At 44.4% G+C, this 24,077-nt stretch overlaps 1 protein-coding gene across 1 annotated transcript; it reads right to left on the bottom strand.

Annotated features, from left to right (window-relative positions):
* Positions 1-990: 990 nt before the first annotated feature.
* On the bottom strand, positions 991-22,895 carry OLFM4 (olfactomedin 4). Its single transcript, XM_044250684.1, has 5 exons — positions 22,728-22,895; positions 17,443-17,595; positions 11,362-11,574; positions 10,219-10,378; positions 991-2,997 (listed from the first exon to the last, which is right to left on the bottom strand). Exons 1-5 carry the CDS (start codon positions 22,893-22,895, stop codon positions 2,195-2,197), a joined length of 1,497 nt encoding a protein of 498 aa, XP_044106619.1. The 3' UTR covers positions 991-2,194.
* Positions 22,896-24,077: the final 1,182 nt, after the last annotated feature.

Here is a 24,077-nt window from a genome sequence, read left to right as displayed (position 1 = left end):
GAGACATCCCATAGGCAGCCATGGCAGGCTGACAAGGCCGTGTCCAATGGGAAGGAGGTTCTGAAGGGTAATTTCAGGCAAGTGCTTCTGTAGCCACTGGAATGATTCTGTTGTTAGGGTTACCTTGGCTTCCTGCCTTCTTTCCCCATCTTCAGAGGTCAGACTGTGTATGTGATAGAAATGTTCATCTGGAAAACTGCCCAGAGCCAGATTAATATAACATCACTGTTTTAACTTGTATCTCACATGACAGACCCGTCTTTATCTTTGTATCTCGTTGCATTTTGAAGGCCATACCTGTCTCTATGCTCAGCCCGAAAAATACATAATAATACCGCTGAAAATACTAAATACGCAGCTCCCGCCTACCTCAAGAAGTGTGGCATGCATTAGCAATGAGCGTTACGGTAAGACTAACTACACTAGCCTCGTCTGTCTATCGTTCCAGCTCTAGGTCACCTGTCCCCCTGTGCATTCTCTTTGGTAAAGGTATCTCTCTCTCCAGTACAGCCCCGTTAGTCCCTTTGCTTTCTGTCCAAGACCTTCTGTTTGGGGAAGATCTGGAGGCTTCTGACCCATGTTAATAGCTCAGTTGGAAAAGGAACATAAGCCACACAAATACAGTCTAACATTGGAAATAATCAGATCAGTCATGCAAATTAATAAGTACATAAGGTCATATCCCAAAAGAAAAGAGTGCAGTCTCATACAAAAAATAGCTGCCAGAAAGAACAGATTTTAAAGGAAAATGAAAACAAAAGAGCCAACCCTGCCTCTGGACTCCTTTAAAAGCTCCTGATGCTCTTCGCTGTAAGGTGTGCGATCTCCTGGGCATTGCTGTCTGTAGGCCGCCACACTGAATCTCACAGCAAGGTAGGGACTACCCCAGTAGAGGTTTTTTCATAATAAAAATAGAAGAGTTTAAAACAACACAAAAGACAACATTTTTATTAAAATACACTTTAATCGTTTATCAAAAGGGGACGATTACAGCATTGAAGGATAGACTGGACTCGTGAACATCGAAGGAAAGACCGGACGATAAACCCAAAGGCACAGAAGCACAGACACCTGGAAGGTTCTCAAACTGCACTGGTTTACTAGATACTATCAGTGTTTGTTCTTTTTTAATATTTCTTCCTCAAAAAACTTCATTTTCTCACAGCTTCCAGGCTTAAACAAAGACAAAAATTGCATGGAACAATTGATATGACTTAATACAAGTGTCAACATATGCTCCAAGGGCTTTCTGATATAACCACATATGCCATTATTTCATCTGCCATGTGATCTACCTACAGTCTTACAGTCATGGAAATGAAACTTCATGAAGAGACAAAAAACCATGATTTTGTTTTTCTTACACCCATGCCATAAAAAAATGGTTAATTTTCATAAAAAGCAGGAAGTAGGGAACGGGGAGAGTGGGGGTTGAGGGTGGTGGGAATAAGTTTGGTTCTAATCTTCTGAGCTGCCTTTGGAATGAAGTTATGAGGTAGGAGGGCTCTCCTGACTCTGACCTAGGTGGACAGAGGGAGCAGAGAAAAACCTAGAGCCTCATCTGTAGGTCCAACTGGGACTGATTTACAGTGTTCAACCTAATGCATAAAAGAGCCCTTCTTTAGAAAACTCTAAGCGTTTTACAGATATAATATAAGCATTCTAATTTACTAATCTGCTCTATATGAAAGTCGTTCCAGGTGTTAGGAAGAAAAACAAAGATGGAGATTCGATCCCTCGAGGAGCTCCAGGTATCCATCTGCCTAACTGAGCCCAGGTTTCTTCCAAGTACGGATGAATTAGCCTGGCTACATGGGGCAGAAGTGATCATTGAGACGTGTTGGGACAAAGAATCCCCAAAAGCCAGGCAGAGTTCTCTTTGAGTTCCTTCCTTTCCAGATGCTGCCTGGTCTACTGACACCTTCCTGGGACCCACACATGCCTACACCACCCCAATCCCAACCACCCTGGAATGAACTTCTTTCTAGTAGGGAAATGTACCTCTGGAGGCAGACAGCTTCCAAAAGAACTCATCAGACCAGGGCAAATATCCCAAGACTCCAGCGTGATAGAACTATGCTCCCAAATATCACTACTATGCAAACACACTTCCAAGTCCCCCTGCAGATAGCTAAATAAGTGAAAAAGACCATTTTTTTAAAGAACATTCTCTGCCTCTCTCAACCTCACCCATTTACTTGGGTTCCTGGTTAAAGATCAGATCATAATTCAGAAGGTAACCATCATTATAGACAAAAAGTTTCTGCTCAAAAGGGTGATAGTTAATGCTCTGTATTCTTTCCTGCACCTTACGCAAGGTAATATTAAGCCTGCCCTCTTTGCCTGTGTTTGTGTCATAGTAGTAGAAAATCTCTTCTTCTCTGGTGTTCAGAGTGCGGGTGGCGTACAGAACCCCACATACCATGAAGGCATTGGAAACAGATGGCTTGAACTGCCTGGTGTACCAAGTGTTCAGCACCACAAGTGTGGTGTCGTTGAGCTGACTAATCACCATGTTACCGGTGCTGGCTTCAGTTGAATAAATCACCCACAAGCCATTCTCATCCACAGCCAAGTCAATGTCTTGCCAACCCACATTAGCATACGAAAAGCGGTTATTATAGGCAGCATCGGGGAGAGTCTGAGTCACTTCAGCCCTGTTGTTATTCAGGTTAATTTTGGCAATGTTTCTGGTGTTGTACCAGTTGACGTACATGTAGTTGTTATAAACCACGATACCAGCGCCTTGGCCATAGACGAGCCGCTGATCTCGGGCGTTTGTGTACAAGAGCAAATCATCCAGTGTATTGTGGAGTCTGTAATACTCCAGAAGTCTCCCATCTGTATTCAAAGGGGCCACCCAGTACAGCCCCCCTCCTGGATGCTGGGGAGAGTAATCCCGACCCCAGGCACCATACTTATAGGCAAACCCTCTCCAGTTGAGCTGAACGACACTCGGCCTGCTGATATTCACCACACCGCCGTGCTCACAGCTCCCTGCACAAACAAGAACATGAAAGGGCATTCTTAGAGAAAAACGAATAATAAGACACAAATGGTTTCATACCCTAAGAACAAAAGGAACCCATAAAGATTCTTCTTGTCAAGGTTGAGTGACGACAGTGGTGCTGAGGGAGAAGAGCCAAAACCCTCTCGGTGTCGGTCTCAACACAAACCCGCTGTGGGCTCTGGAGAAAACAACCTTCTGTTTCCATGAGCGGGCTTTCAGTTTGGAAATGGGGATGCTGAAGCTGCCAAGAGCTGTACTAAAAAGGTTTGAGGGCCCAGAAAGAGGAAAGGAGGACTTGGTGGATTTAATAGATTGTCTTCTATCAGAAAGCATTTTGCAATTTTTTTTTTTTTAATTACATCTTTCTTACAGAGAAATCAAGAAAGCAAGGTCATCCCAGACCCTACTTTTTTTTCCCATAAAGCCTGCTATGCCCCCAGGATCAAGGACAATTGTGATAAAGAAGGAGACTGTCTTAGGCAAGTGTCCATGCCCTTCACCTTTCTGCCCCTCCCTGGAACCCCAGGGAGTACATAACTACAGGGGATGCCAGTGTTCCCCCAAGCCAATCTCAGAAGAGGAAGTTTTAAATATGGTGTTCTAAAGATACAAAAACGATGGTCCTGTCATGGTGCGATTTCAGCCTTGAGAAGCCGTGGAAGTTATTTTAGGGCAATATTGCCTGCTCTGTGCCCAAGGCAGAACCCACTACATAGTGGCAACATCTTGCTGAGTGATAAGGCAGGTTTGCTGTTCAAATATCCACAAATATCCAAATATCCACATATCCTACTGGGCCACAGAATGCCAGGCAAGGACTTCACCTTTCCCCGTCGGACACCGCTGTGGGACCAGACTCACTGGGGCCCTAAATCTGCCTTACCTATAACAACAGCGAGCGACCCGGGCTGGGCAACTGGGCTTTCACACTGCACTCTGAGATGCCTACCAAGCCAAACTGTTTCTGAGCTACAAAAACAAAATAAAATTCCTCCAGGATTTTTATAATAACTATCCAGAGTTGAACACGCAGTTTCTGGGATCTTAACAAATACCCTTTACAAACAGGTAACATTGTTTCTGGGATGACAAAGAAAATTCAACTTCAAGTACATTCGAGGTCATTTTCCCTCATCCGACTGCCTGGAGCAGAGCAGGTGAGGGAAGGAGGAACAGAGCCTGAATCACTCGATCTGGCTTTGAATGCTGGGAGGGAATCAGGGAGCCGTGGAGAGCACATGGTGGGAGCTGGAACCAAAAGCAGAGCTCCAAAGAATTACCTGATTTATCACAGGGGGATGGGGAGAAGGGCTGGTGAAGGGGGAGCAAAGCTTTGCCTGTAAGTCTGTGCCTCTGACCGATATGGAAAGACCCATCTTTTTGCTAAATGTCCCCCCCTTCTCCCCTCCTTACTCAAGGACTGCTCAGAGGTGAAACCATTACTAGAAACCCTGCTTTTACTTTTCTAATCTGCTGGGGCTTTTTGGTCCCAGAATTACATACGTGCTCCTTAAATGCCCTCATAAATCCGCAGTTGGTGGGAAAGCCAGCCAACCATACAACAGGTAGAGAAATGAAACCATTCTGTACCCAAACTCAAATAATTTTGCATATCATTAAGCAGAACACAGTCGCAGGTTTATTTTAATAATGCATGCACCATTTCATAAATAAAAAAGCAACGTGTGTTCAGCCAAGAGATTGTTCTCTACCAAAGAAATAATAAATAAAATTATAAATTATTATTTCTTCTCCTAAAAGTGATCTCTCAGATGAATGCTTGTTTGCTTTTGTTTATGAAACAATGCATGAATTATTAAAATAAAGTTAGCGGTGTGTTCAGTTTAATGATAACAAAAACTGTTTGAGTTTCCATATGCTACAAACTGAATTTTCTAGTTAAAATGTCTTCCCGAGAACTTATTTATTTAACTACATTTCACTCTGAGGAAATGAAAGAAAATCACATTTTTTCTTGCAGGTTGGAAGACTTAGGAATTGTTTGCTTAATTGAATCTTGCTTTCCTGAAAAGAAAGTATCCTAAAACAACAGCAACAAAATACTTAAGGGAAAGTTACGATACATAAACGTATCCAAGCATTATCAAGGGGTTAAAGATCATAAACTGTTCTGCCTTGGATGTGGAAATCCTTAGATATAAAGGAACCAAAATAAACTTCTTTTAAAAATGACTACTTCTGGGGCACCTGGGTGGCTCAGTGGGTAAAAGCCTCTGCCTTCGGCTCAGGTCATGATCCCAGTGTCCTGGGATCAAGCCCGGCATTGGGCTCTCAGCTCAGCAGGGAGCCTGCTTCCTCCTCTGTCTCTGCCTGCCTCTCTGCCTACTTGTGATCTTGGTCTGTCAAATAAATGAGTAAATAAATCTTTAAAAAAAATGACTACTTCTACTGCCATTAATAATAATAATAATAATGGCTCATCATTTTCCACACCGACCAGGAAATCAAAAATTGTACATGGTATAAATCCCAAAACTCTTAAAACCACAATCTCTGTTTCTTACTTTCCAACCATTCCTAAACATTCTTTTTTTTTTTTTTTTAAATTTCATTCATTTATCTGACAGACAGAGATCACAAGTAGGCAGAGAGGCAGGCAGAGAGAGACAGAAGCAGGCTTCCCGCTGAGCAGAGAGCCCGATGCGGGGCTCGATCCCAGGACCCTGAGACCATGACCAGAGCCGAAGGCAGAGGTTTTAACCCACTGAGCCACCCAGGTGCCCCTCCAACCATTCCTAAACACTCTCCTGTCCTTTGTCATACCCCTCTTCTCGATGTCCTCTGGACCATTTTTAGGGCTCTGGCTATGGTCAAAGGAAGTGGAAAAAGAGAGGAGAACTGAGCAGCGCTGCCAATGCTACAGATGTGACCACAGCAGTGACAGACAGAGAAAAGGCCATGGTGGGCTTCCTCAACTCCTGGCAGCAAGCCATCCTGGAAACACTACTGAAACTGACAGCCAGCCTGGTGCCCACTGCTCATCCAGCCCAGCAGGAGCCTCCACTGTCTTCACCCCATCTATGCCAAGCTTTTCCCAACCCCCCTTAACTCTTACCCCCCCCCCCTTCATTTTAAGGCCTTAGGGGAACTTCATTCCCTTCCTCAGCCATCACAAGTTTCCCCTGACCCTGGGACAACCACCCATGCCCACCCATAATCCAAGAATATAAGAGACCAATGAATTATTCTGCATTTTCTGGTAAAAAAGAACATGCCACAGAAACAAGAGTAAAAGCACCCTTTCAGCTACCCCACAAGCAAGGAAGCCAAGATAACCTGGTGTTAATCAGGTTGGTGAGTTGTCAGAACTTTCCTGTTACTCTGGGAATCACAGGTGCACCTCGCAATCAGACCATCTATGGAAGGCAGCCTGGTAGAGTGAAATATTGGCAGATAGATTCCAAGTCAAATCCCGACTCCAGTACTTACTGGTTATATATAACCTTCTGAGCATTAGCTTCCTTATGTTAAAAAGAAACAAACAAACCCTAATACCTCCTCTGTAACTGATAAGAAGAGTGAGAACTCATGTATGGGAAGTCAATTACTGGTAACCATCAGCATTATAATCACACGACACTGGAACTGAAGGTTCACCTGCCTGTCTCCCTTTCTACAGACTGGTTTCTGGAGGTTTCTGGAGCCATCCTAGTAACCCTGGTTCCCCAAACAGGACCAGCCATGCAGGGGCACCAAATTAGGATTGTGAAATAAGGGAAGGAAAGACTGATGAAATCTCCCAAACCCAGCTTACTGTATTTATAAAACCCCAGACTTCTACTCTGCTACATATCTTAGTTTTTCAAAAAGCCTTGTATCCACTCCACAGAACATAATACAAGGAACCCTCCACACAAGGGTAGCCTTTGTTGGCAATCTCCTCCTCACGTAATTCATTAGATCTGGCCATGGTATTCTGAAAATACCCTGGGAAGCCACAAGGTAAGACTGTAACATTCCCTGACTTGACTTTTTTAAAGCCTCATGGTTGTATTTGTGTGTGTGAGGTAGCAGAGAGTTTTTAATTTGCATCAACAAATGGGAATTCAAATTTCTTGCCCAATTTTGAAGGTTGGGTAAAAAAAAGTTAGCAGCTAGGTGCCAAACTCCAGAATTATAACCCATAAAGAAATTTTAGTTTATTTGATTAAAATTTTTACTACCAAAAAAAAAAAAAAAAGTCTTATGGTTAGTAGCATTTTTCTTTAAACCAAAGACTATATGCAGAGGAAACTTAATTTGGGATCTGTGAGTGCAATCTCCTATCTGGACAACTGAGTGTTGAGTGAAGAGGAGAATACAATTCACTTGTGATAATTTTAGGTAATTAACCTGGTCATAATCATAAAATGATGAAGACCAAATTAACTCTGAATTATTGGATATATACAACCCAACACTCTGCTTCTCCTAAGGCTTGGGATTTGAGCAGGTCACCCCATATCCTCCATCAACCATTCACAGAGCGCCTCTATGCGTCAGCACAGAACACGGTGTCACTGCCAAGCACAACGACGGTCCACCCTAGAGGGAGTGCGTACATTTGCCTATCTTCCATCATTTAGAGTCAGGAGGAGATCAGAAAAAGAGTCAATTGTTTTCAGGAAAAAAAAAGTTAATGAGCAGAAGGCCAATTATTTTAGATTAGAAAGTTCTATGAAATGAAGCAGAAAAGGATGCCATTTGCGGCGTAAACCAAATAGAAAGCATGTTTTATCGAGCCCTAACTACATGTGCTGGTTCTAAGTCGAGCTGACCACGGGGGAAGCACGCGGTGACCGCAGGGGAGGGGCCCAGAGAACTCGGAGTTGCTTTATAGCTGCGATTTGCGCGCAGCCTTTTGTTCTGTGCAACTCTGCAGTGAAAAAAAGCAGACAGGCCAGATTTTAAAGTCCCATAATACTGAGTAACTTTAATTAAAGTCTCCACAGGCTCACAACTTTGTGGTGCCTAGGGAGTTTCCAATTCTGCATTATCAACCAATCTAAACAGAAAGAGAGCAAGTAAAAAGAAATTGATTTAAAAACATGACAAAAAGTCAGTTTAATATAAACATCATAAATATAATATGAACAAAGCTGGAGGAGGGCCAAGTGGCTTGGCTGAGATCCAGGTACTACCAAGGTTGTGGGAAAGTGAGAAGAAATCTGGGTCCAATTTGCTTAAACAACACAGCTGGGCTGGGATGGTTCACAAAAGTCTAAGTGTGAGGACCTAGGGGAAAGTTCTAGAAAAAAAAAAAATCTAACAAAAATAATCTAACAGACTCACTCGTTGTCCTCTTTAGATATACCAAACAGTGTACTTTGTCTCCCACTGCCACCCTTGAGTTACTGCCATTGGACATGTTAGGTCCTTTGTTAGCGACAGAGCAAGAGGCACTACATGTCAGCTTCAGTTCTGCCACTAACCACCTGTGTGGCCTCGGAAAAGCAGCATCCTCACCACCTAAGTGCCCTCCTCCTGAGACACGATGGACCTGAGCCAGATAGCTCTGAATGTTCCTTTCCATTCTAAAATGTCTTCACTCTAAGGAATACAGAGAAAACTGTGCTGGAAACATCTATGCCATGAGGAAAATTTGCTGTGGAGAAAAAGAAAGGAAGGAAGGAAGGAAGGAAGGAAGGGAGGGAGGGAGGGAGGAAAAGAGAGAGAAAGCGGGGAGGAAGAAAGAAGGGGAGGGAAGGAGAAAGGAAGGATGGAAGAAGGGAGAGGAAAGAACGAAAGAGGGAGGGAGGGAAGGAAGGAAGGGCAGGACGGAAGGGTGAAAGGGAGAAAGACTTGCTCAGGTGTTATCAGGGTTTGTCACTGCTTTGCCCCTGGCCTCATGGAGCAGTGCGTGGCCCAGCAGAATAAGCTCCCATTTTCAGCACACACTGAGACGGCTGATCCCAGACCGAATTTAACCTTAGCTTGTGATGGAGGGCGAGGCTCGGCCTTTTTCCTGAACCTCCTCTATATGTCCTACTGTGACAGACCGACAGCAAAGCAGAGGGACGCGTTGGTCTCCTGAACACCATCAAGAGGCTTACGATGATGGCAGCGTCTCATAAAGCCTTAAAGAAACCAGTGACATTGACGGGGACCCAGAAACACACAGCCTAAGAGGAAACAGGTAGTGAGAAGAGGAATTAATGAAAAGGACAAGAGCTGGATGACGGGATGAGAAGGTACAGGCCCCTTCCAGGCAGAGGCACTCACGACCCGCAGAGCGGGCTTCCCCAGGCCAGGGCTGTAGCTGAGAGGCCGAGAGGCGGGCTTCTGCTCTCCTGGAGGGTGTGCCAAAGCACGCGAGGATCCGCACCACTCCGGTCCCCAGCAAGGTTTCCACTTCGATTATCATCATTAATCATGGTAACACATTCCAAGGCATAAGTGCCCATCGTAGAGCTCCATGCTTCCCAAGACTGGTTTCATTAAGCCCCAGGACTACCCTGCGAGGTGGTATGCTCCTCCCGTTTTATCAGTGATGAGATGAAGGATCTTATAGCTGGGAAGCTCAGGTCTTTGGGGTCCCAGAGCCATACTCCTGACCCCTACACTCTATGGTCTCCATTCCCGGAAGTATTACAGAGCACCCTTTCTATGCTCCACCTAGCCCCAAGGATGATCGTTAGAGAGTGAGAGGCCATCCCCACCCTCTGGGAACTCACGTCCGGGAGGGATGGCCCGCCACACCTGCAAGTCCTAAGGCCTCCCTCAATCCCAAGACATGCTAAACAGCAGGTGCATTTAAGGAAAGCATAAAGGAAAAATAAAGAGATGGAAGCAGGGAGGGAAGGAGAGGAGGAGGGAAGAAAGGTTCAAGGCATACCCCAGGTCATCAGCCACAGGAGCCAATCACACAGCACGGCACGGATGCCACGCAGACTCCAGAAGCTCTCACCCAGCCCCGCTGACGACAGCTCCATCAGCACAGAGATGGTTTTCTCATTAGCAAACATAAAGGGGACACGTGGAATGTGTGGATCTTGTCTTAAACCAACTCATTGTCGGTGCTTTTCCTCTAGGAGCCCCGGAACGTGATGGCAAGTGGAGCTACTAAAGGAGAGATTTCCAAGAAGAGGAAGCTCAGAGCCGCCACCAGCCCGTCCTCTCTTCCCCCCTGCCATCCCAGATCCCTGCCCCGCCCCGCTCTTAGCTCCCAACGGGGCCAGGCTCAAGTGGTAAAAGCACGGCATGCTTACCAGGGGCAGGAGGAGGTGGGGCGGCAGGAACATTTTCACCTTTAGAGGCTTCGCATTCCTTCAGCCTGGTCTTGAGAGCCAGGATTTCCCGGCGAATGGCAAGGACATTGTTTTTGTCTAGTGTCTCCAGCTTCTCTACCAGGAGAGTCATATTCCTTATCTAAGGAAATAAAAATTCAGAGCGACTTTATATTATTGTGCAATTTCTTTCATAAACATTCCAGGGCGGAATTTGTTACTTAGTGAAACATGGCTAGAGAATACACCCGAGATTCTCCTGAATGGTTTCATTTGGAAGAATACATTTTATGGTTTAGCGTGAACGCCTGTCACATCTCAGGCAGATGTGTGTGACAAGAAGAAAATGGCAAAGATTTTAACAGATTTAATAATAGAGCACAGGCTCAGTCTAAGCATCCACAGAGGTCCATTAAAGTTCGTTTCTAATAACCTTCCCTATAAACTCGTGTTTACTCATGTTGTATTATAATTAAGTTTCTAATGAATGGTGAGCGCCAGAGAAATCTTCAAGTCTGAAATATGTAACTAGAATTCTCAATTGTAGCCCATGTCATGACCGCGCTAGTAAATTTTCACTGATGTGAATTACTCAGCCAAAACATTAATGCGATGGTCTTTATCCATGGAGGATAAAGGCTTCACCAAAACATACTCACAAGAAACTCCTTTAAGGAGGGTTGCCAGTATGTGAAGAAGGGTTCCAAGAGGGATCAAGGATCACATGATCATTCAAGATGAGAAATAGACCAAGCAAGTTCAAAATCAGGTAAACTGTGGCTTTCTAGGCCCATGAGCATACATCCAGAACAGAGAAGGCACCTGATTTAACCTGGCCATGGAGTTGTTCAGAATTATAGCATCTCCTTCCTAGAGACATACAAAGGCCACTTGGTTCTGGGGCAGGACCACTGGATGACACCTGCTCTCAGTGAACATGGTCCCATCATGCTGAACTTAGGTTCAAAGGCAGATGTCCAGGGAAAGCAGAACACGGAATATGCCATGTGGTCAGGCAAAAGTGCAGAACTGGAAGTTAGAAGAGAGAGCCGTGACCTGGTCCCAGCACCTGCCCACTGAGGAGAATTTACTATTAAAGCTCTCAGAAAGGGGCTCACGCCTTACCTCCACTTCCAGCTGGTTGACAACAGTTGTGCTTCCAACAACGCTGCCCTTTAGCTGTGTGATCAGTTTCTCCATCTCCTTCACTTCTATCTTGATCAGCTCGAAGTCCAGTTCGGTGTAAGAAATGGTATCCTTTTCCATGATCTCTACTCGGATGGTTAGGTTGGAGAGCTTCTTTTCATACACGCTGATTAACTGGACATACTCCCTCACCTGAAAGGGAATCAAAAAGCTAAGTCAAGGGCGCCTGGGTGGCTCAGTGGGTTAAGCCACTGCCTTCAGCTCAGGTCATGATCTCGGAGTCCTGGGATCGTGTCCTGCATCAGGCTCTCTGCTCAGCAGGGAGCCTGCTTCTCTCTCTCTCTCTCTCTCTCTGCCTGCCTCTCTATCTACCTGTGATCCCTCTCTGTCAAATAAATAAATAAAATCTTAAAAAATAAAAAAAGCTAAGTCAATTCCCAAAGTGATACCATGCAGTCTTCCTCCACTGCCAAGCTCCTGGGGACTATCTGATTGCTGACAATCTTTTTTTTCTTCTTTTTTTGGTAAAGAAATGGATCAAAAATATATTTGAGTAGGCATTTTTTTTAGTCTACCTAAAGCAAACAAACAAAAAAAAAATTATTACAATTGGTGGGGTGGATTTTGCACTTGCCTAGACCAAAAATAATTTAGCTTCGGGGTCATCATGCACAAGTATATTTTAATTTCCATTTTAATGTTTGAAGATATTAGGTCTCCAGACTAAATTGGTTTCAACCAGGCCCTCAATGCATACACTGTGTCTAAATCAGGGTTTCCCAACCTCAGCATTGTTGATATTTTAGGCTAGACCATTCCTTCGTCAGGGGTTGGGGGAGGTGCAGCTTCCTGGCCTCTAGATGTCAGTAACACCCATAGACCATTCAGCTGTAACAACCAAAAATGTTCCAGACATTGTTAATGTTCCCTGGGAGCAAAACCACCACCAACAACAACCCCTTCCCTCCATCTAGAAACACTGCTCTAAATTTAAGTATTTTCTAGAAGAGGGAGAAATGCACTAAGTAGAATTCCTTCTCTCACTGCCACATGCATTGCGTTTTGAGCCCCTCTACCTTTCACAAAGTGGCATAAAGACCCAACTTTACTCTACAATACATGAGTGTATATGCAACTGTCAAGTGCACATTCCATTAAACGCACCCACATTTATTCCAAGAACTGATTATTGCAATCAGACCTTTACGCGTTTGTCGCATATATTTGAATGTCTGATCGTTAAGTTAAAATACTTGCAAAAATTTCCTTGTGGTTTAGTGTATAATTGGAATCTCCAAATGGATTTTCCAATAAACATATTTGGTGGTTCTTTTTTGTACCTGATCTCTAAAAGAAATGCCATGGCTTTTTTTAAGGACCTGCTCATTAAAAGTCGCTAGTTTTACCTTCTTTTTAAAAATATGAACATAAGTGATACTTTTCCCCAAACTGTGCTAATGTCAAGTAGCTGATCCGTGGGGCCTGGATGAATTCTGAGCCAGATGTTGGCCTATAATCCTCCTAATACCAAAGGCAGCCCTAACTTCTGTCATTTTAGCCCTTCCACTTAACCCCACTGTGCAAATTAGAGCAGACTCATAGGCCACAGACCTCAAGGGCTAGGGTTTCAGGCAAAGAGGATTTTAATGAAAGTTGAAAATGCAGCCCTTGGCACTGTGAGTGTATTTCCTTGGGCAACTGATGCTCACTGCCATCCGCTGTGCCATCACTCAGAGGCTGATAAGGCTGCTGACATTTTGGTGGATAAGAAGGTTAGGAAAAAAAAAAAAAAAAACATATATATATATATATATATATATATATATATATCTCCTAACAAGTCCCCCCCCTCAAAAGTATAAATGCAAATATAAGGTAGCCAAGTTTTAATTTCTATAAAAATCAAGCATAAAACCTTGCCTGTGATAATAATAATAGTAATAATAATAATAAAGCACCTTTCCACTGCAGAAATGGAAGTTTACGAAATGAATATTCTTGTTGGCATTTGGCCTTGCCAGCTCTTGGAACACATGAAACACCCTCTGCTTTCCTGGAACATGTTGGTGGCACATCACAGCTGTTGTTCTACAGAAAGGAGTGATCCAACTGTCATCTCTGCTAAATAAAATGTGGCTCTCCTAGATTCTCGCTGAAAACCAAGGCATAACCTAGAGTTTGCCACCTATGAGAATGCGTGCATGCCTGCCCTCGTTCAGCCACAAAATGAGGTCTCTACAGATCTTTTTGGGGAAAATTTGAGGTTCCTTCTGCTGATATTTAAAGGAAAGATGGTTGATGTTTAGGAAAATCAGAATCATCCACAAAGTTCTAAGAAGGCAGGAGGGAGCGGCACCTGGATAGCTCAGTTGGGTAAGCATCTGACTCTTGATTTTGGCTCAGGTCCTGATCTCAGGGTGGTGAGATCAAGTCCCCGGCCCAGCTCCATGCTGAGCATGGAGCCCGAGCCTGCTTGAGATTCTCTCTCCCTCTCCTTCTGCCTCTCCCTCCCTGCCACACCCCTACCACTCGGGCACGTGTGTGCACTCTCTAAAAACATTTTTTAGAAGGCAGGAGGGAATTTGAGGACTTTCTTGACTTCAGTAGATTGTTCACACAAACCCTCCTTTACATATTTGCCTCCCTAGCGTTGACAATGGGCAATTCTGAGAACATCAAGTTCTCCCTGGAAGTGCAATGTCAGCAGAAGCAGCCCGACTTGCCCAGAGATATGCACCAAGACTATAGGTCTAGGCCTAAGAGGACACCTCCGTGTGTCAACATCTTTACTGCAAGCTCCTCATCACTACAAGTCTGAGCTAAAGATCATCTGTGCTTGCCCTCAGACCACCAACCTAACATTCCAAGCTTCCATGCTTTTTTGTTTGTGATGCACATACTACATCATTGGTGGGTTCTAAGAATCGAACTTTTGGGGGGGGTTCACTTCAGGATGTCTGTTGTTCTGCACAGTAAATGTCGTCTCATAATAGATAGGGATGTCACACAGCCGGATATTAGACTAAAGAATCTGTCTGGCTCATGTTTCTGCCTCAAAACCTGTGATCACAATTATGGCCAGATTATTTGAAATAAATAAATGTACTTGGCAACATACCATTATTTTAATATATCTTTAACAAGATTAGTTGAGCTTGAGTGGATGGTGAAGACATATGAGATACCTTGGAGCTAGAGCCACCTAAACTCAAATCTGCCTTCAGTACTTAGTAGGCAAATCACTTAATTTCTCTAAGCCTACATTCCATCCTATAAACTGGAGGTAAAGATATCAAGCTTACAAGAGTATTGGAAAGAGTAGAGATAATGCATATTAAGAGCCTCACTTAGGGGCACCTGGCTGGCTCAGTCAGTACAGCATGCAACTCTCGATCTCAGGGTTGTAAGTTCAAGCCCCACATCGGGTACAGAGATTACTTAAAAATAATAAAGTCTTTTTTTTTTTTAAAGGGGCTTTACTTGCTGGATATCTATAAACTGCAGCAATTATTAGAGAAACAGTGATTTCAGGGTTTTTTTTCCATCTGACCTTTTAATTTATATTTCACCACACAAGACATTGTTCAATCAATCAATGTTGTTCGTTTTAAGTTGCCTAAATGTCTCTCAGACTGCCTCAACCTTCTTGTGCATGAGAATCCACTAGCGAATGTGTCCTATTAAATAACTTGCCCCAAAGGCTGTAGAAAGAAAATCCTGAGCTGCCTTTTGTGTCACCCCGTCTTGAGTACAGCACAAGAGGACAGATCATAAACAACAGAAGAGTGTAAAATGCTTTCAGCATCTTACGCAGAGGCAGCGCCGTCTTCCCTGTGTACTGACAGATAATGCATCAATGCAAAGCAGTCAAAACCCTCTTCTGCCAGCGCATCCAGTGGGGCATTCCCCCCAGGCCTCCAGGTAAACGGTGATTTTCAAGACGACTTAGGGACAGTTGTAATAATTCACCTGCAAATTCAAAAGCCCTCTGCTGAAGAGATAAGTCTGGATTGAAGGCATGACTGACTTCCCGCGTCTCTTCTCAGAGGCTGGTAACGGCACAGCCCAAAGAAAAGGAGCTGGGATGATTCTGCTGACCCAAATTTCTGAGCTGTCTCACCCAGCCAAGAGAGGGATGACCTGTCCATTTACATCTCTTGACCTTTATGAACCTCCATTTTTCCATCTCTGAAATGGGAAGAACACTGGCCCATCTGCCTTAATGAGTCTCTTGAGAGTAAAGCAGACCCAGAAGCCTCTGGAAAAGCACAAGAGGCAGCAGTTCTTACTGTTGTTACTATCCTCTGTCACGCAGAACTTAGGATGCAAATCTCAACAGGGAGGTCAATTCCTTTCTTAGGCCGCAATCGCGGATTTCTTGAGGTCCAGCTACTTATGCTTTCAGAATTAAAAGTTCTCCCACCTACTCTGCACTTCCTTCCAGCCAATTATTAGCAAGGCAGATGCCACCTGCCCCCTTTACAGGACTGGAATGAAATGTCCCCATACTCTGCACCCTGGCAGGTCACACACTTCCCGGAGCAGCATGGGGTTTCAAACTGCCCTTCACATTCCTGCCAGCAAAGAAGACATGCAAATCAGCAGCTTCCACTATTTCAAAGCAAATGACTCTAACTGAAAAGATCTTTACTTAGGATTTTCCTCCACTTGTTATGTTTTTATGCATAACTTCTTATCTGTACTTGATTATGCTGGAATAAGGCTATGAATATTAATGACTGGAATTTATAATTTAGTGCTGTGCCTTTTCTGCTGATTAATTCAAGGACATTTTATTTCTTAAGAAGCTAGGTTCCTAGTGTAGTCAAACACATTTTCCTGGACATTCATTCAAACACAGAATATTTATCTACCCATTCAGGTTGAAAGCAGGGTCTCAGCCTCATCATAATTTTTCTCTGAAAGGATAACTGTGCTAGATGTTGAGGGAGCTACGTTGAAATTTCTCAGGGAAACTTATTTGGAATCTTGTAGGAAAGCCAGAGCTCCTTGTAAATTAATGGAGTTGTATTAAATAATGCATAATGTGATTACAGCCTAGCTTGGACTTCACCTGTGCAGAAAATGGGAGCCTTTCTAATTGATTTTTAACTTGACTAAAAATGGAGAAGGGGTCAAAACTGGAATGCCAGGTCACATTGCTCCAGCCGGCTCAGAGAAAGGCAAACCCTGTGGGATGACTTCCTCAGGCTACAGAAAAGTCGTAATGGAGGAGGCGGGGTTGGAGTCAGGGTTTTTACCAAGGCTGCATGACCTATTAGAACTGACTCAAATTCCCAGAGAACTCTTCTATTTCAGTCTAATGCTAGACACATCTAATGTAATGTTCCTGCTGAGACAACAGAGGATAGATAACACACAAGAGAGAGAATAAGAGAGAGACACACAGAGACAGAGAGAGTTAGAAGGAGAGACAGAAGAAGGGAGGGAAGAGAGTGAACTGGAAAGAGAAAACCAGAAAAAGAGAAAGGAAAAGAGGGAGAAAGATGGGAAGATAAGAGGACAGGCTTCCAAGAGGGGAAAAGGAGAAGGAAGAGGAAAAAAAAGGAGGTGGGAACTTTCTAAAAGTAAACAAAGATTAAAAAAAAAAAAATTAGGAAGGAAAGGGAGAAAGATTAGAAAAGATAGACCAGGGAAGGGGAAGGAAAGACAAGGCAAAGCTGGAAGAAAGACGAGGAAGAAGACCAAAAGGAAGAAGAAACAACAGAACCAAAAACCACATAAAAATTGCAGGGTTGGGTTTCACAGGGGGAGCTCAGGGCTTCTTTCCAATCACACGTGCAAAATGCTGAGGTGAGTTTATCCATGGCATTCACAATCTCCAGCCCATTTTCCTCCTGCGTCCTCATTTCTCCTGCTCTAAAGAGCTCCGCAGGCATACGGTAAAGTAAATGCTAACACCACCACAGGAGGCGAGCGTGCTGGTTTGGGCACAATGAAGAAGGCTGCTTATCCAGTCCCAATAAAAAGGGTTTTGTTTTGTTGGTTGGTTTGTTCCTATCAAGATTTGGTTGGAAGAGGAAGAAAAGCAATGCTTACTTTAGAAAGCTCTTTCTCGAACTTCTGGGAGAGAACGTGAGCCGTGACTTCCAAGCGTTCCACTCTCTGCACGGGAAAGGCGGTGTCTGGAAGGGTCACGGAGCACTGGCAGGTGCCATGGTCATCCTCGAAGCCGGTGAAATTGGAAAGCGACTGTAAACGGGAATAAACTCAGCATCAGTAATAAGCTGGGAAATGAGCTTTTTGGGAACTGGAGTGATAGAAAATTGGCCTGTCAAGAGTGCTCAGAGGTAAGCAAGTGGAGTCCAATACATAAATGAATTGAATCGGGGTGCCTGGGTGGTGCAGTCAGGTAAGCGGCTGCCTCTTGATTTCGGCTCAGGTCCTGATCGCAGAACCCTGATCTCCGGGTCATTAGATCGAGCCCCTCTGGGCTCATGGTCAGTGGAGAGTCTGCTTAAGATTCTCTCTCTCCCTCTCCCTCTGCCTGTCTGCCCCTCTCCCCATTCACGCTCACTCTCTCTCTAAAATAAATAAATCTTTAATAAATGAATGAATGAATGAAGAGGATCAGAGACATAAGCTAAAACTGCCATGTTTCCCAGGCAGTGATGATACTTAGTTCTGCCACATCTCCACCAGCCAGGCTAAGCCACTGTCAGACTCCTTTTCCTAGAGGAAGATTCTCCTTTCTTGAGGAGGCTTCAAGGAAATTATTACTGTTCCCACATAAGGAAAGGGAAAGAAGGAACTGATGGGCAACCGACATTTGAATTCCGATTCTACCACTTAGTGGACACGAACCCTCTGTAAGTCCTCTTGCTTTCCTCATCTGTCTAATGGAGATAACCCGCTTCACAGTGTCATCCCCAACAGTGACTATACGTAATGTAAACCAAGTCCGTGGCACGAGGTTGGTGATCACTAAATGTCACTTTCCCTGTCCTTCCATGCAATCATTTTCTTTTCCCTAACCCCAACCCAATGCCTTCCAATGATTGGAATGGGAAAACCGTATCATGGATATGGAAAACTATCATGGATACGGGTTACAGGGAAAATATACAGTGCAAATTCACATCCTCTCTTCACCCAGGAGTTATATAATTAACATGCTTCAAAATGGAAACAAACCAGCCATTTTTAAAAGACTGAATAATGTGGGAGTTTGAAGGTTTTGTGCAAAAAAAAAAAAAAATTAAGTTTTCCAGCTTACCACTTGCAGAAAAGTCATTTTAAAATATTTGATGTTTCTTTAAGATATTCAGGCTCACACTTTGGTGCCGCTGCATATTTTAAAATGACAGGTTTGAAAGATCCTGTTTTTCCTTTGTCCCCTTTGAACTTCCCCAAGGGGATCCCAGCAAAATTAACATTTTTTTTTTTATTATGACTGTTGCCTTCCAGAGGAACTCTTGGCAGCCGACTGGCTGAGCTTTACAATGATCTCATCTGATGGCCAGGCCAAAGCTCACCTGTAGACCTGAGACTGAAATGTCTCTGAAACTACCAAGGGCAGAGCAATGGCTCACAGAAATTGAAGAGATGCAGGCCATACCTCTCAAAGTTTAGGAGGTCAGCTGGCTGCAGCTGAGATGGGGTGTTCTGTGCATTTAATATGTATCAACCTCTGTGATTTCCAAACAAGCTGGATCTAGATGCTTCCATAATCAAGACGTATTCTGTCAGTGACCTCTGGACCAATTAATTCAGACTTTTTTGCAACTAAATTGCTTATCAATTTAACCTAATCTTTAGGATGAGCAAACACACACACACACACACACACACACACAATGTTTATATACATATAGATTCCAGGTAAATTCTTGACATTGGTCTCAATTCCCTTTGCCAATCATGTCCCAAACTCACAGGAATTGGGGAGTTAGGAGGAGAGACAAGCAGGTTTATGCTGAACCCAGGGCTGGGTATTTGCCCAGGATGAAGAAGGCCTGGACGAGTGACCCCAGAAGTCTGCCAGAGAGACCAGCTCCCCTTGGAAGCAGCTTTATCACTCCCACCGAAGCTAGAAAGACTCCCATTCAAGCACACCAAGGCTTTTACAGGAGGACCAACGTAGCGTGGACTTCCAAAAACACCAGCTTATTATACCAACTGTCTACCCTCAAAAAAATGTCTTGTGTTGCATTTTGACAAGGGGAGGTTAATTAGCCGCACAAGACAGGATTGAACCACTCTTAGAGTTCACTGAAAAGCCCTGTCAAATCAGAAAATAGTGCAGATCATCAAACAGTCTCTCGACAATCAACTAGAAACCACCAGCTAACAACTTTGAGTCCTGAAGTTCACCTGAAAGGCAGGCAAATAATTATGAGCCCTGCTGACAGCCATTCCACTGTCTTCTATTGAACATCTCTGTCCAAGCACTTTGGACTCCCCAGCTTCCAACCTGCTTATCATCAGCCCAGCGTGCGCAGCTGACATCAAAATGGTCCATAAGTTTGATCAGTGTCTCCCATTAGAGATATTTCTGCTCCTCACATTCAAAGACGATGAAGCTAATGGTGACGGGTCTCTCTTTGCGGCGAATGCTTAAACTCTACGTGAGTGTAACAGGAAGAAGGGGAGACACAGACATGTTCTTGTCCCCTTGGCCTTTGAGAGGGTCTGCAATCTCCCTTGTGGGGGACAAATAGGACCCTCTGTACCTTATAAGACACCTCACACTGATGGGGTCTCATGCAGCATGTGTTCAATTAACATTTACTGGTGTCTACAGCTCGCCAGGCTGTGGCATTAGGGAGACAAGTTAATACCCAATTCCTGCCCAGTGAATCGGGCCCATTGTCACAAGAGAGCCTTCCTGTCCTTTTTTCAACAAACTCAAGCCCCTTAGCCTGATGACAAAAGCACACGACTCCGTGTTCTGACTCTGCCAGTCACCGTGTAGGACAAAGCATGGCGCCTTCTCTTGTCTGTGAAACGAGGCCCCTGATAGCGGCTCCTTCTTTGCAGGAGGAGATCTGAGGCATGTGGAGCGCTCGCTCAGAGTGCTGGAGCTGAAGGTGTGACTCACATTTGTGATTTAAGGTTGCAATTGGCTCTAATTAGCAGCCAGGTCTAAGTGCCTGTAAAGATTCAAGGCATAAAATAATGGTACTCAACATTTTCAAAGTACAGAAAATGATACGTTTGGAACTTGCTCAATGACAGTTATAAAGGGGTTTTCCACCATTTTCCAAAGAGCTCATCAAGCTGACAGCCAGCCCTAGAAAATTGGGTTTATAGTAGAAGTGACACCTAGCCTGCTATAAAAAAGAAGTTGGGGTAGTAATACTGCCTCACCAGAGGGAGATAAATAAACCAGGAAGGAAATTAAAACCTCTAAGTACAATTTAACTACTAGTCCTTATCTACTTTTAAATAGTTATCTTTTTACCAGACAACAGACATACTGGATTTCCTGGTTTCTTGACCTCTATTTTATTTTCTGTTATTTTAACTGGTCATCATCCCCAACTGCTGGTTTCTGATAGATGATGAAGGCTTCAGAATAAATTATTTATCATTAATTTCTTTCTTCAAAGTCAGCCAGTTCGAATTGTCCCCAGAAGTTACTTGTTAGCATCATGGAATAAAACAATGCATCTGATTTCTAGCTACGAAGACTATCTGGGCATGTCTGCGATTCCCAAACTATTCTCCTCTTCAAAATAAGCTTTTATCTCTTCTCTCCACCGCCCCAAAACCTAGAAGGCTGCCTAGGGAAAGATGGGGAAGAGGATGGGCAGACTAAGTCTGAGCTACGTAATCTGTTGACTTTACACCAATGATGTCACCTCTTTAAGCCTCTGTCTCTACATCTCTAAAATGAGACCATTAATTTTACGTATCTCTGCGCATTAAATAAGATAACACATTCTATGATATTATGTACTAAGCGAGCCCCATCATTTATTAGGCACTCAGTGAACATTGTTGTGGCAGTTTCTATCTGGGCCCTACCCAAACCGTTCATTAATCAACAAGTTTCCTTTGCCTACATTGTTCTTTTATTCTTAAGATTTATTATTTATTTGAGAGAGAGAAAGTGCATGTGCACAGGGGTAAAGGCAGAGGGAGAGGGAGAGGGACAAGCAGACTCCCCACTGAGTGAGGAGCCCCAAAAGGATGAGGGACCCCATCCCATGACCCCAAGATCATGAACTGAGCTGAAATCAAGAGTTGGGTGCTTAATGCACCAGGCCACCCAGACACCCCTGCATTGCACTGCTTTTGCCTTTGCTCTGATGGCAAAAAGGAAATTTCAGAAAAGCCTTCTCCTCCCATTTTCCCAATGGCCCTTCCATTCAGACTCGAGCACGTCAGCAGCAACCTGACCTGAATAAAGATCATAAAAGTGCACAGGAACAGCCTTTGGGGAAGTTAAGGCTCCTCCATCCCAAGGCACACCACAGCAAGGAAAGCCTGGGTCTTACAGAGCAGGGCTCCTACAGTGGCCCAGAGCCCACATGAGCTAGAATGAGGAAATACCTCCTGACCCCAAAGTCTCACAGCTCCCTGCTTCTTCCCAGCAACTCAAAGACGATACAAAGAGGTCTCAGCTCCCAAGGAATGAGGCTCAGGACACAGCCTAGTAATGTGGCCTAGTTGGGACAGTCCCTTTCCAGCACATTCTTTGGTTCTTGCTGTCGTTGTATGTTTTGTTTTGCCTATTTATTGTTACTGCTGTTGTTTTGGAAATGGCTTTTATGATTCCCTATGGGGAACATCGAAGAGACTTAATACTCTTCTGGGAACATATCCACACATAAGAGCACTTTCCTAAAGACCTTCCCTACTTCTGTCATCCACCTCCTCCACAAACTAGGTTCAGAGAAACCTTCAGGGCTCCAGCTGGAGCACTGTAGCTCTCACTCCCTCGGGGTTATTCTCCACGGTCCTCAGGGTCCCCAGTGGGCAGCAAACCAGACTAACTTTTCTGTATCTTCGGTTGGCAGGGCCCCTTCCCTAAGACTTCTCATCTAGGATAGAACCTGGACATCTCTATTTTTAGAGTCCCCCTCTCACCCTCACCCCCAACCCCTGATTCTAAGTTGCAGCCAAGTTTGAGAACCTCTTTCAAGTTTGGATTCTTTCCCTAAAGCCCCCAGTGGAAGAACCAAGATGTCGTCTCCCTGGCAAAAAATTTCATTCTTTTACCCAGGTTTTAATTCATTTCCGGGGTACCAGCAGGTAACAAAGGGAGCTCTAAATCTGTTAGAGTACTCGGGACTGGCCATCCATGAAATTACATTCAGATCCCCAAAAAGCAAGAAGAAGGGAATGAACACAGCTCTCGGACTGTGGGGCATCCTCACCTGAGACACGGAGCCAAGGCTGGGACCAAAGCTGTTGTTGAAGCCGGATCTCAACACAGAGTCAGAGAAAGGACTGGAGGGGGTGCTTGGGATCAGGGGCTCCAAATCCCCTGGGGTCTGGCCAAGGACGAACGGAAGGGTTAGGAGGCAGAGGAGGCCTGACGTCATCTTGTGCTCTTAACTGGAGCCCCTGGCTTCTGCAGAGCCCAGGGGCTTCTTATAATGCCCAGTGGGGATTTCCCCACATATAGTTTCCAGGAATAGGAAGCCGCCAGGGAGCATGTGACCACCCCAGAAGGGTCAGGACACCCAGGAACCTGAGCCACTTTCACACCTTGTCACTGAGCCCCACTCTGGCAGCTGCCCATAGAGCTAGGTATCTCCTGTCAAATATTAACTCAAATGTGTTTTTTTGATGCCCAATATCTGGTTTCCAACTTGTTACTTCCTTGAAAGAGATGGGTTCAAAGCAATTTTTGTGGATGAATTAGAGCTTAAAGGTCCCAGGCGGGAAAAACAAGCCTCAGTCCTTTGCCCAGAAGCTGTTTCTAATTGTTCCCCTGGCCCCCGGCCCCACCTCCCATTTTACTGAATGATGTTTCCCAGAGAAAGTTAGGGAACCTAGTTCAGAGACTGTGAATCTCCCCAGGGGAACTCCCTCTTTAGCTACTACTCCCCAAGCTGTCTCTGATGGCCCCCTTATAGAGTCTGCTTCTGGACAATTTTTTCTCAAAAACCTCCCACAGAGGGAGAGGTCAGCAGTGTTTTCAACCTGGATGCTCAGTGAGGGCTCCACACTGCCGAGCACTTACCATGGTGAGCTAGAGGAAGAAGAAAGTGTCTGAACAAGAAGCTGCCCAGGCCCTTCAGGGGGGTTCATGGCGAGTAGTTCTCCAGAAGTCTCTATCCAACTGACCTCCACTGGTCTAGACTATCTGGCCCGCTGATCAAGGCATGTTCATCATGAAACCAAGAAAGAGCGAATCACCTTCAGGCTCCATTTGGAAAATCTGCCTTCCTCCCCGTAGAGTAAAAAAGTGTTGGCCTAAATACTAAAAATCGGCTTTCTCACTCATTAGTTAGTGGCCTTAGGCAAATCACTTAGCCCCTCTAGTGTTGTAACAATTCCTAAATTGTTAGAATTAAATGAAATATTATATGAGAAGTTGCTGATAAGCTCTGAAACACTATACAAATGTTGTATTTTATGTTTTGGGGGTTTTATCTATAATTTCCTAAAACCTGGCTCCTTATGTAAGATTGTTGGGTGCACAGCAGGGAAAGAAGTCCCCTTCCCCACTTTCTTTCTCATCCTGCCTCAGGAATGCTTTGGAAAACCTGGTCTGAAGG

This window comes from Neovison vison, chromosome 5 (assembly GCF_020171115.1).
Source record: "Neovison vison isolate M4711 chromosome 5, ASM_NN_V1, whole genome shotgun sequence".
Lineage (NCBI taxonomy): Eukaryota > Metazoa > Chordata > Mammalia > Carnivora > Mustelidae > Neogale > Neogale vison.
This window is presented reverse-complemented; position numbering and strand designations above follow the sequence as displayed.